General features: G+C 37.4%; 1 protein-coding gene across 3 annotated transcripts in view; it reads left to right on the top strand.

The window, feature by feature from the left end:
* The window catches only part of EFEMP1 (EGF containing fibulin extracellular matrix protein 1), a 60,665-nt gene extending 47,120 nt beyond the window's left edge, over positions 1-13,545 (top strand). For all 3 annotated transcript variants that reach the window (XM_039218149.1, XM_039218148.1, XM_039218147.1), the window contains 6 exons: positions 1,342-1,461; positions 2,444-2,563; positions 3,661-3,780; positions 8,025-8,148; positions 8,232-8,427; positions 12,918-13,545. In XM_039218149.1, the coding sequence (XP_039074080.1) occupies positions 1,342-1,461; positions 2,444-2,563; positions 3,661-3,780; positions 8,025-8,148; positions 8,232-8,427; positions 12,918-13,079 (842 nt within the window). In that variant the 3' untranslated portion in view covers positions 13,080-13,545. The remainder of the gene's footprint in view (positions 1-1,341; positions 1,462-2,443; positions 2,564-3,660; positions 3,781-8,024; positions 8,149-8,231; positions 8,428-12,917) is intronic.
* Positions 13,546-13,971: the final 426 nt, after the last annotated feature.

Genomic DNA, 13,971 nt, shown 5'->3' with positions numbered 1-13,971 from the left:
TGCCTTCACCTCAAAAGGATACAGGTCTGCTCTGCCATCCATAGTGAGGGAGACAGACAAGAAGCAAATAAATGCATAACATAATCCCAAGGAGTGTCAATGGCTACAAGAAACATAAAGTAGGAAAAGGAGACAGATGGGGCCGAAGAAGCTACTTTATATGATGGACAGAGATGGCCTCCCTGAAGTGACATTTGAGCAGATGCCTCAACAAATGAGGTAAAAAAAACCATGTCAATATCATTACCTTTAATTTCAATTGATTCAGTGAAATCAAATCTATTTTGCAGCTTATTAATAATAGCTCCCACTTATTTTTGCCCATTTTGTGCAAGGAAGTTTGCCTACATAATCTCATGTTATCCTACCAACAGGTTGACCATATTGTTGTATTACCACTTACAGAGGAGGAAATGGAAGCTTTGAGTGGTTAAGACCATGCTAGTAATTGCCAGAACAAAGATTCCAACTCAGGTTATCCTGAGGCCACTCGAGCATCCTGCCTTCCACGGTTTTAGTTAGAAGGGCTCAGCATTATCGTTTTGTTTTTGGTTTTTTACCAGAAGTTAGTGTCACTACATGGTCTTACATTGTACGTGCATAATTGTTATTTTAAATCACGCACTCCATGTTAGGATTGTCACAAAGGGTAGAGTTAATGAAATTTTATTAAGCTTCTAAAATGTTAATCCTACTCCGCAAGTTCTCAACTGAGGATTTTATAGTTGGAAATATTTATCTGAGAAGAACACAGCCTGGAACACTTCATCAGTGTGTCAGAGGGCAGTCTTAAGAAGTAATTTGTTTAGCATCCTATTCCTTCTACAGCATTCTTTCATTTGATTCTCACAGAAACTTGATAAGATACACATAGCAAGTGTTACTATCCACATTTTACAAAAGAAAAAAATCCAGATACCAAAGGTTTAGGAGACTTTGCCAGCATTACCAACTGAGCAGCAGACCACACCTCCTATCTCTTAGATTATGCTACTTCACTCAATTCTTCTGTAGTTTTCTACTTTTGTCATTACAAATATTTTTTAGATCCCCAAACTAACCTTCTCACATACATGTGAAATAGTCTTAATTACTTTTCTGTCTTTAAATCTCAACCCACTCAACCAGCTTATGAAGTCTTTGTTTCTAACATCCCACTCAAACTGCAGAACACAGAGTATATTTAAAACATGTTTACCCTAATTTAAAAAGATAGAATTACTTTTAAAAGGAGATTTTCTCCAGCTAGGTTTCCTAGATAATGTCCTGCTGAGAACTTAAGAGCTAACAGCTATGGATAATTAATAATTTGGTTCTTTTTGTGTGTGCCTGATAACCCAGACATAGATGAATGCACCATCCCTCCATATTGCCACCAAAGATGCGTGAACACGCCAGGATCATTTTATTGCCAGTGCAGTCCTGGGTTTCAGTTGGCCGCAAACAACTATACCTGCGTAGGTAAGCTTCTGGGGAGCCGCCACACTGACTGATTTCTGTCTTCAAAAACAGCAAGCGTCAAGCCATGTTGTGCTATTTCCAGTCTGTCTGTGTTCTTGGGTCAACTGGTTTCCATCATTTTCCCTGCATAAAGCTGAAAAGACAATAACCAATTTGTCTCTTAAAACACATCAAGATGTGAATGGAAACTTTGTTAAGCTGGTTTTTAGTTGTCCTCTGTGGGTGTATCAAAAATATAAAAAACTATAGATCAACTGATAAACACACACCAATTAGTCAGCAGTGTGTGATATAAACACTGAAGGTGCCAAAGGGTTACCGCAAGTTCAAGTACATAAACTTTCCACTGAAAGTGCATCTGATTTTTACATGCTTCTTCTCCCCTTTCAGAATGCAGTGTCACGGCACAAATTTTAAGATTGGCATGACATGGAAAGAATCTAGTGCAGGAAAAATGCCTTTTCACAATATTTTCAGTGCCTTGGAGCATTGCAAAACTCTGTATGGGTCTCAACGGCTTATGCTATAATTGTAATGGAATTTAACAGAACCCATTTAAAAAGTAATAAATAGCACAGATAAATCTTCACCACAGCATGCTGAGAGACTGTATCAGTACAAATGTCTTATATCAATTATTTATAGACTTGGCACTTTGCATCTGAACAACAATAAAAGAAAATAGATGCTGGAATGTATATTTATTAGAATCATTAAATTCTTTTGGAAAGATTCATCAAACACAAAACTAACTGTCATTCCCAGAAAGAAATATTCTGGTATTTCTAAAAGAAGTGTATGACAGACGTTTGAAGTTATTCCAACAAATATGAAACCTGAATGGATGTTCTCCAGTGAGCTTCTGCAGGGCAAAGAATCCAACTAGGGAATTATTCACTTATCATTAGATGACATAGGTACAAACAAGCTAGGATATGTTTGAAGATGTAGATATATGAGTGCATATAACTTTTCCTTTCAGATATAAACGAATGTGATGCCAGCAATCAATGTGCTCAACAATGCTACAACATTCTTGGTTCATTCATCTGTCAGTGCAATCAAGGATATGAGCTAAGCAGTGACAGGCTCAACTGTGAAGGTGAAATATTTTCCAAATAATTTGTAATAAGTTCAATCCCTATACTTGCTGTTTCTTTATCCAATTATGTACCTATTTATGAAAACAAATTTTTATCCATGGAAGTTCTATTCTTTAATTAATTAAGTTCTGTGATAACATTGGCTTTTTAGTATATCATCAATAGAAAGGAGAAGGAACAAAATAACTGAAACATTAGATGCAGGCTGGGTCTAATAATTAGAAAGGGTGTTCTAGTGTCTTGCTTCTCAAAGTGATCTGACGGCCAGCAGCATTGATACCTCCTTGTCTCTACTTGCAAGAAATAGAGATCTCGGGCCCCAGACCAGACCTACTGAGTCAGAAGACTATATTTAACAAGAATCCCAGATGACTTATACACACAGTTAAGTTTGAAGAGAGCTGGTCATATGTCAGAAACGTTAAAATATAAACCAATAGACCTGTCCTGTAGTCTTATTCCTACCACTGTGTGACTTGGGTGCACATTTATTAAGTTGCCTGGGCTTCACTTTCCACATGAGTAAAAAGAGGGCCATTTAATTGAAAGGATGACCTTCAGAGCCCATTGCCCATGAGTGTTCTACTATGCAATTCAAAAGGTATAAGACATCCTGAGGGGAATGCCATTGACACTTAATGTCTTTGACTTTCTTCCAGCTTTAGTTGGGCCACAGAGGTCATACCCCACCTGGAGAGGCCTCACATCATGCCACTATGCTCAAAACAAAAATGGCCTGACTCTGGAAAGCTGCTTCTGCCCTTCTGAGCAAACTATAAGGACATCACCATTGAGAAATGCAAAGCATTCTTCACTTGAATTCCCAATTCATTCATTCAGTCTGTTCAGTCAGCATGGTGAGGTCTGAGATTCACCAAACTCTCAGCAATAATTGAGTAAAACTGATGTGTGCCAAAATTCTAGGGGAAATGAGCTGATATTGTAGAATTTTCCTTTGAGATTCTTATAAAGTATTATACTCCTGTGTTGGAGTTTACAGTATGTTTGCCCTCTTACCTTATCTTTAAAAATATTACCAAAGTAGTGACCTGTAAGTTTTTCAACTCTGTGTCCTTGCTCTTGTCTAATTGAACAGATATTGATGAATGCAGAACCTCAAGCTACCTGTGTCAATATCAGTGTGTCAATGAACCTGGGAAATTCTCGTGTATGTGCCCCCAGGGATACCAAGTGGTGAGAAGTAGAACATGTCAGGGTAAGTTTATTGTTTTCATATCTGTTAAGTGTCATTTTTAACCAGGAAAAGCAGGGACAGAGTTACAAGATTCTTTACCATAAACTTTCATTTTTTCCATCTTGCATATATGATTTGAGCTCTTTTTTCCCTTACTCATCTTGCAACATGTACATCTCATCAAAAGGATATTATTCAGTTAACACTGACTTTTTTGAAATTTAAAGTAATTGTTTTTCTTTCTTAAGATATAAAGAATGTTAATAAAATACTGATATCTCTTCTATATAGCCTATAGAATCTCTATGATACACATCTAATCACCCACCTGAAAAGATTCAATTATTAAAATATTTCACCATGAATTTGAGTCCAGAGAATAAACTTAATATGTGGGTTAGGCAAACCTCAAACTAGTCTCAATTCTCTAAAACACCAAGATTATAAATTGGGTAGTAATTTAGGTACTGAGAGAGAAAATCATCCTCATGCATATTAAATGTTCTTGAATTCTTCAGGAAAAAAAAAAAACCTATTGATCCAAAAATAATTAATATCCTAGGGCCCAGTTTTAAAATAAACATTCAGGTTATCTTCACACCTATATACCTCCAATGCTACATGTAGTTCAAAATTTCATTAACAGGGAAAAGTCTGCTCAGGTAGAACCAAAAATACAGATAATCCTAAAAAGGCTAGTATAAACCCCTACATTTACAAAAACCAGTCAATGAGTGAAAAAAAAAATGACTACACTTGAAGACAGAAAATCTGAGTACTTGCTATACTGCCTTCTATCTGTGCAATTCCAAACTAATTAACAAATGTCTCTGAGCCTTAACATTCTCATTTGGAAAAGGGAGTTGTGAGAATGAAATGAAATAATATACATAAAAATTATAAGGCCTTACATAAATTATAAAGCCTTACAATCCAAGATTTTTTAAAATTTATTTATTTTGAGAGAAAGAGAGAATGAGCAGGGGAGGGGCAGAAAGAAGGGAAGAGAGAGAATAGCGTGGAGCCCAACGCAGGGCTTGATCTCACAAACAGCATGATCATGACCTGAGCCAAAATTAAAAACCAGATACTTAACCAACTGAGCCACCCAGGCACCCCCAAGATGTTTTTGTAAAATGTACTTAGCCATGTAAGTGACTAGTAGCAAATCTTCTCTAGAGAGTCCACTTTAATCAAAACTGAGAAAGGACATACAAGGGCAGTAAAATCCTTCAGAAAAGGAATAACCAAGGAAAGGAGACACTAGCAATTCTCAGTCTATATCATGATTTTACAGGAAAATATTAACTCAGAGGAACACCCACGACCTGGTATTTTATAGTATGCATATGGTCATTCAACTAGACTCCACCCACTAACTATGAGCATAATCAGAATGCCATTCATTGCACAATGAACACCTTTATACCCCTTTCCAGGTTACTGGGGACTTTAAAGTTAATTGTGGGAAAACACTGCATTCCAATAATTTTACTTTCTAAAGCTTGAGACTTTTAACATGAATATTACATGGAAGAAAATGTTAGCAGTGGGATATCCTAACCAATTTCCCTGGAGTCTTGCAAAAAAAAAAAATTTCTATGTGTTTTTGGCCACAAATGGATTTGATACTCAGCAAAAGACAGAAGCATATTAACATACAGTGGTATCTTACCTGCCTACTCTATGAATATGAAAACATATCTGTTACAATTAAAGGTAAAAAATGCACTAGAATTGCAAATAAGGGATTCACGAGTGCTATATCTTGAAGATATGCAGCTCCAGAATGTTTGGTTAAGGCAAAAACATTTTTTATGAGAGAGACTTAACATTCTTTTAAGGTACAAAGCAATTGGTTTTCTCCACTAAAATCATCTTTCCAACCTCGCCCATAGACTAAAGTAAAACCAAAAGAGTTCAGATTCTTACCTTTACACAAAAGTTCATTTTGAGGATGAATAACTGTTCTCATTTCCACAGCCTTGCAAAAATGAAAACACTGTATGTGTTTGGGTGGGGTGAAGGAGGCCACAGAGAAGGAGAAAGACAGAGAAACAGAGAGAATACACAGACACACATTCATTAAATATTTTAACACTATTAATAATTTTGAAAAACATTCCAGAATGATTAAGTTGTTAATTATACTAGGCCCTAAATTAATGGCAATAATAAATGAAATTATTATATAAAGTTTCCTTTTGCCCTTCTTGGTCTCCATATAACAAACCAGTCAGTTTTCCTTGTAGCTAAACAGCGTCTTTATTTTTCAGAGTGAAGAATATTGAAAAATAATTGTAATTTCTTCTAAGGGTTCTAAATTCTTTCTTTAGCCATAGCTCCTCCAAAAGAAGACACTTCTTATAACTGACTCTTGGAAACTGTTGGAATCTTCCAGTCTCTCTTGGGTTCCAGATAGCTTTGGCCAGTTTGGAAGGAAAAGAACATTTTTTTTTCCTCCAAAGACAAGGCATGGAATTATTCCCATTTAGGGGATGCAGTACCTTACAGTGGAAAGATGCCTGTCACTAACTGTATGAACTTGGTCCATTTACTTAACCTTTATTTGTTTTTCTTCCATGTCAAATAGAGATAATATCTTTCTCACCTATGTCTACATAATTTGTGTGAAGAACAACTTAGTTCAACTTAATATTTCTTAAAAGCCACACGCCCCTGAGTTACATTAATGCTAGGTGATGAAGGGATATAAAGTTGGATACTATAGCCCTGCCCTCAAGGGGTTTATAAGCTAATAGAAGGGTTAAGACAAACTTGCAGATTTCAACAATACAAAGCAGAAAGCAACAGAGGTCTCCCAAAAAGAACACGAGATTCTGATAGGAAAAACAGATTAAATCCCAGCAACTAGCCCATTGCTGGCTTACAGCAGGGTTTCCGTAAATTACTTATGGAATGAATAAATTAATGAATGAAAGTATCTGATTATGAGCAGGAATGATTCAGAAAAGGCTTATATTGGATAAAATCTAAATCATTATTCAAATGTAACGGAGATAGACATAGCCAGGGATATTAACATTAATATAATTTTCATTATTGTTGTTATAGTTGTAAATATAGTGGCTCTCTAGTGAAAGTGTTCTCTCAGATGTCATCTGGAGGCTCCTAATTCCCAAATCTAAAATCAGTCCTTGTCCAGCCTGGCCTTTCTACAGCCCTCTTTATCTAGGGCTCTCTCCCCTTCTGGCTTCCTTGCACTGCCTTTTCCTGTTCTGCCTCTCACCAGAGCCCCTTCTTCCACACTGTCTCTAAATAGCTATCCTGCCCAAGGTAGAACACTTCATAGCTTCACTTCTTGTGCTGTGCCTCCTCCGGAGAGTGTCATCCACTCCCAGAGCATCAGGTCTCTACCTGCATGCTGTGCTTACAGAAACCACACCTCTAGGCCTTACCTCTCTTGGGAACTCTCTTTTTTTTTTTTTTAATGTTTTATTTATTTCTGAGAAAGAGAGAGAGACAGTATGAGCAGGGGATGGTCAGAGAGAGAGGGAGACACAGAATCCAAGATAGGCTCCAGGCTCTGAGCTAGCTGTCAGCACAGAGCCCAACACGGGGCTCGAACCCACGAACCGTGAGATCATGACCTGAACCGAAGTTGGACCCTTAACCGACTGAGCCACACAGGCGCCCTTTGGGAAGTCTTGAGCCACACAGTCAGATGCCCTCTCCATAGGTTTTGCTTGCTGTTTTCTCAGCCTGGAAGGCCCTCCCCACCCCAACCATGAAAATCCTGTCTAACCACCACACTTCAAGGCCAAACTGAAATGCCTCTTCCTTCCTCCAGCCTTCTAACCCTCCAGGCAGAATTTATTCTGCTTCTAATCTTCTAGTGCACTTATCTATCTCTTACTTAATTCCATTCTATTTTATAATTAGCTATTGCCATATCTATATTCTTAACTAAATTACAATCTACCCAAGGGCAAGAACAGAACTGGTGTCTTTCACTTTTTTATGAGCACGGTAAATGGGCTAACGTTTGGCTTTGAATTCAACAGATGAACAATAGGTACTTGATAAAAAATATTATGAAATGACACATACTAATCTGTCTGGAATGACTCAGCTACATCTGTCCTGAATTAAATGCAATGAACTCAGGTCCTACTCAGTCTTATGTCTAAAAGCAAATTAAATTTAGCCCAGATCCCCAGTACACCTCTTACTATGCAAATCTGAATCTGCCACTGGTATAATTTACTTAGATCAGTAAATTCTTTGACCCTATGTGTCTACAGATATAAATGAGTGTGAGACCACAAATGAATGTCGGGAAGATGAAATGTGTTGGAATTATCATGGTGGCTTCCGTTGTTACCCACGAAATCCTTGTCAAGATCCCTACGTTCTAACATCAGAGAAGTAAGAAAAAATCAGAACTTTTTAAAGTAAGAAGCTTCTGGTCTTACCAGGCTAAACTGGGAAATATTTGTTTTTCTCTGCAGCCGATGTGTTTGCCCAGTCTCGAGTGCAGTATGCCGAGAACTTCCCCAGTCCATAGTCTACAAATACATGAGCATTCGATCTGATAGGTCTGTGCCATCTGACATCTTCCAGATACAGGCCACAACCATTTATGCCAACACTATCAATACTTTTCGGATTAAATCTGGAAATGAAAATGGAGAGTTCTACCTAAGAGTGAGTACACTGAGGGCAGCCATAGCTGTTGGGAAAGGTACAAGTGTGCTGTTGCTGTTTGGTGGTTGTTCACTTGGAAGGAAAGCTAACATTTAAAGAATTTTTATGTGCAAGTATTGTGTAAGGTCTTCCTCTGTGCATTATCTCGTTTAATCCCCTTGGTAACACTGTCAGAGAAATACTAACATTTCTTCTCTATCTCTACAGAAAAGTGAGATTCAGATTTAAGAGCTTCTCTAAAGTCACTCAGAAACCAACTTGAAGACTCTAATGGAGTTGTGTGTGACCAGCAAAACACAAGACCACACACACACACACACACACACACCAAATAGATACCACAAATTAGTGATAGTTATTTAATTGTACATAGAAAATAATTCCCAGAGCACTTTTCAAAAATCATAAATTCCTCATCATATCTGCAAAATTATTTCTATTCACATCAAAAACTGAAACCTGGAAGTCCCTGAAAAATGAGCCCAACCCCCTGCACCAATTGTGCCAGGAGTTGTACCGTTCTTGGCAACTTCCAGGGACACGATGTGAGGTCACCTTTGTTTTTTCCGTTTCCTTCACTGACTAGAGGAAATCTATCTCTAAATTCTGCCATTTCTTTCTTTGTGGTATCTCTGGGCTATCTTTGCTTCCCCATGCCCTTGCCTCTCTTCCTTTAAACTGGCTTGTAGCACCCACTCTTCCTCCAAGGGCTTCCAAGCAGATCTCCCTGACTCTGATGCCTCAGCCTTCCAGGCCCCCTGCAAAAGCTCAGAAAGTTCATGTGAGGTTAAAATTCTGACATATTTCAAATACGGCTCACCACTTCATATGAAAATGATGGCACCCCACCAAGCAGTTTGCAGGGTTACGGTAACTGTTTCACGCTAAGGATGTTATTCATCCAGTTACAATTTTCTCAAAAGTCCTTTGGGCACTCTTCATTTTTAATCAAATTTTAAAGTCAATATTTCATTTTGAGAACATGAAAAGTAAATTGGGAAATTCATCTTTGTGGTGAAGTTTACAGATTTTTAATGTTTACATGTTTATCCTGTTCTTTGATATTTTAAGTTCCCTTCCAACTCCAGAATTATGTGATTCTGTTTCTTTGCCAGTAAATTAGAAATGATTAATTTCTTATGACCAACTTCTGAAGAGAAAAATCCAACCCCAAATCTATTACTATTCTTTTTTTTCTAATAGCTAAGAATAAATTCCTTTAACATTTGATGCTTTCAATTTGAGATATACTAGATATTTGTAAGAAGTTTACTCTAAATTAATTTCACACAGCTGAGATAATACCAATTTAATAATTCTGGTCCAAACAAATGACATTATTTGTAACCCATGGCAATAAAACAGGTTCTTCTCAAAATCTTTTTAAAAAATAATTTTCCATTTTGAACTTTTAGCTATTGTTTAAGAAAATAAAATTTCTAGCGTAATTGACAGTTAAGCAAAGTTCCAGCATGTTATTTCCCTTGCAACAAACATAGCACTTTAAAAGTTTTATGGCTCATATCAGTGCATTTATCGACTTGATATTTTCAAATACAAATTCTCAATGTTTTTCTCAAGTAAAATCTTTTTTTTCTATGAATGATATAAAACATTGCCAATTTTTATAATCCCAGGCTAAATTTTAACTAATTTTAAACAAAATCTATTTGAAATAAGAAGTGATTCTAAGATTATTTCTTATCACGTAATTCAAAAAGTAGTGGGGTTAAATGCTACAAAATTTCTCTACTGAAAGTCCACTTGCGTAGAAGGCATAAGAATCAATCATAATGCCTTAATTAAGCACCTACTATATGCTCAGCCTAATGGCAGGTGCATGTAATACAGTTACTTATTTTAAACAGCTTTAAATATTGCTGTGTGGTGAAAGTTAACACCTTTGGGCAGGGGAAGGGAGCAATTTTATGTCTAATTCCGTGGTCCAAGACATCAAAGAATTAACATTGGCTGGAAGAGCCAAAGAAAGTTTTTTGATGGTCATGATCCTGGACCTGGTCTTTGAAGTTTCCGTAAGATATACAATTTTATTTATATTCCTTTTTTGAGAATACTGAGAAAATGTTCTTCCCTTGAAAAGGAGACATATTATAAAGAAGTAGTACACAAACTTTAAGGCAGAATACCATCCTCCCCTCCCATACCACCAAATATCTATGCCTTACTGAGCCTATTTTCTTCACAGCCTTTATCGCCACTTTGCATAGTATTCATTGGTCTGTCACCCACTACAGAATGGGTGCAGTGAGAGCAAACTTCACCTGTCAGTTCACTCTTCTATACTCAGCACAAGGAAAGTACCTGTCACCTAGCAGGGGCTCAAAACATATTTTTAAATGAAAGAATTAATTCAACCAAAACCTTCAAGGAATTACTATTATGTTCAAGAGGCAAGCACCATCCTGGATCTTAGAGACACAACAGTGAATAAAACCAAGCCAATTCCTGCCCCACTGGAGTTCATACTCAAGACACTGAGCCAGTGCTCACACTATGCTGAATGTCACAATAGGGAGGTGCAAGTGCATGTGGATCCCTAACAAGTCAACTGCTAAGAAGATAGGAATGGTCTGGAAGCCTTCCGAAAGATGTGGACTTAAGCTGAAGACTAGCAATTAAAGAGTAGCAAAAGGGAGGGAGGGGGGAGAGGCAGTCCAGTTGGTCTGAAACTCCAAGTGCAGTCAGTGGAGTGGCTTGAGAGAAGCCTAGAGAGATGAGCAGGGCCTTACAGATGGTATTAAGAATTCAGGTAGAGGAGTTGCTATCAGATTTTAATGTTAGAAATGATACCTGGCTACATGGCAGAGTCTGGATTGGAGTAGAACAAGAATAGAAATGAAAAGACCAGTTAGTAGTTCAGGAGATGGGGTACTAAGGTGGTAGTGGTAGCAGTGAGTCCAAAAACAGTGAAAAGAGTTATGAAGATATAGGAAGAACTATATGAGTTGGTAAGTCATTGGCTATGGAGAGGTGGAGGAGGAGGAAGCACCAAAGATAACCTCCAAAGATAACTTTCTGCCTTAAACAATAGTAAATGGTGGTGGTGCCATTTATTAATATAGGAAAGAAGGAACCAGTGTAGAGAAGAAGCCGAGTTCACTTTGGACATCCTTTCAGTTTGGACCCTTCCCCTACTTTTCGGAAACCACTGAGACCAACAGGCATGAGTTACCTGAATTTCCCACTCACCCCTGCAAATTTAAGTTCACGTGTCCCCCTTCTTACCTTCTCCCTTGAGTTCTTCCAAGATAAGGTTTCACTTCTGTCAATCAAGGCCAGTCCACCACCTGTGTTTTTCCTTCCATCTCCTCTAGAACCTTGCTCCATCAAACTCCCATTTACCACCTACATATTCAACTTGACTCCCTCTAAATGTTTCCTTCTTTCTCCTCTCCCTTCCCAGACAAGGTACTTAAACCACAGCCTGTAAACACCATCTCTGCTTTCTTGCCTCCTGGTCACCCCTCTATCTTCTGTTCCCATTACCCTCCTGAAGGATCCATACTGCTAAATCCAAAGGGCATTTTTCAGTTCCAGTCTCCCTCAGCCTCCCTACTTTATTGGACAGTGCTAGCCATTCATCTGTTTCCCACTTAATCATCTTTCTTCTCAGCTTCCCTCAATGGCATCTCCTCTGCCCACTCCTTAAATATTGGCCTCTCCCAGATCCAACCTTATCACATATACATTCTCCGTCTTAGTCTAATGTCTACCTATTGGAGTGACTGCTAAATCCCAATCTTCTGTCTCTATCCCTGCTCTCCTCTGGCATTCAGATTCACATATCTACTAACCACCCTTTCAAACTCATCTCCCTGTACTTTCCAGCTCTCATTACATTCTTCATCAAAATGAAACTGCATTCAGTTCTCCTGAACATACTTTGTTACAAAACTTCCAATTATCTTTGGTGACTATCCTCATACATTCAGAAGTCTTCCCTCAATGCTTTAGGGTCCTTTCTCTTTTCCCCTGTATTTTTCACCAAATGTATCTTCATACATACCCTACATAACCTCATATATCTTAGCATTTGCCATATTCTACTGAAATTAACTATTAATATGTCTCTTCACCTCCTAGAATGTAAACAAACACATAATGCTAAGAAGTGAAGGATGATAATTTTGTTTAACAGTTCAAACATTATCAGATTCTCTCCTTAACTGCAGTCTCTAAAGACTGGTACTATCAATAAAAGTGAAGAGAAACATCAATAGTGAGGAATGTATAGAAAACACAGAACTATCAGAAAAGCAGGTCCCTATAACTTGGAACTAATGACTATGTGTGGATAAGGGAAAAAGAACGAAGAAAAGTTGAAACCAAGAAGGAATTAAGTAATGACTTTTATCGTATCCTCAAAATTCTTCCCCTAATTCTTATAGGACTACATACACTCACAAATAATAGAAATTGCAAATCAAGAAAAATTATCCTCTCTCTTCCTCTTTTGTCTTTTATTTTAGCAAACAAGTCCTGTAAGTGCAATGCTTGTGCTGGTGAAGTCACTATCAGGACCAAGAGAATATATCGTGGACCTGGAGATGCTAACAGTCAACAGTATAGGAACCTTCCGCACAAGCTCAGTGTTAAGATTGACAATAATAGTGGGGCCATTTTCTTTTTAGTCTTTTAAAAAAGAGTCCACTATAGGCATTTAAATCAGCCAAAGAATATTGTTACCATAAAGCACTATTTTATTTATAGACGTATCTAGTACATCTACATCTATATGCTGTACACTCACCAATAATTCAAACAATGACACCATGGTATAAAGTGGGCATTTAATCTGTAAAGATTCAAAGTTTGTCTTTATTACTGTATGTAAATTATACATTAATCCACTAAACTGGTCTTCTTCAAGAGAGCTAAGCATATTCTATCCAATGAAACTTGGATTGGATTCTTTTCTGTAAAAGTGGGACAAAGCAATGATTATTTTCTGTGGTGCTTAAGGAAACTTACTACAGCTCACCAACAGTCTCAGAGGTAGGCAGCCATCATAACATTGAACAGCATGCAAGTTCAAGAATGGATTTTTTAACTGATTTGTAAGAAAATGGAAAAAGTCAATAAAGATATATTTCTTTAGAAAATGAGGGTCTGCCATATTTGTGTTGGTTTTATTTCCATTATCAGTGTAAACACAGTTGTTTATTACTTAGTAATAAATAATTATTGTATAATATGCTGGTTTCTGTTGAATACTTTAAATTTTGTCAAGAATTTTTTATTATGAATGTAAACAACAAAGCAAAATTTCCAAAACAAATAAGGTAGCCATAGAACAATTATTATATTTTTTTCTGAGAGAGAGAGACAGCGTGAGCAGTGGAAGGTCAGAGAGAGAAAGGGAAACACAGAATCTGAAGCAGGTTCCAGGCTCTGAGCTAGCTGTCAGCACAGAGCCTGACATGGGGCTTGAACCCACAAACCATGAGATCATGACCTGAGCTGAAGTCGGCCGCTTAACCGACTGAGCCACCCAGGCACCCTAGAACAATTATTATATTGAGA

The sequence above is a fragment of the Hyaena hyaena genome, unplaced genomic scaffold (assembly GCF_003009895.1).
Source record: "Hyaena hyaena isolate Hyena2069 unplaced genomic scaffold, ASM300989v1 scaffold_746, whole genome shotgun sequence".
In the NCBI taxonomy this organism is placed as follows: domain Eukaryota; kingdom Metazoa; phylum Chordata; class Mammalia; order Carnivora; family Hyaenidae; genus Hyaena; species Hyaena hyaena.
This window is presented reverse-complemented; position numbering and strand designations above follow the sequence as displayed.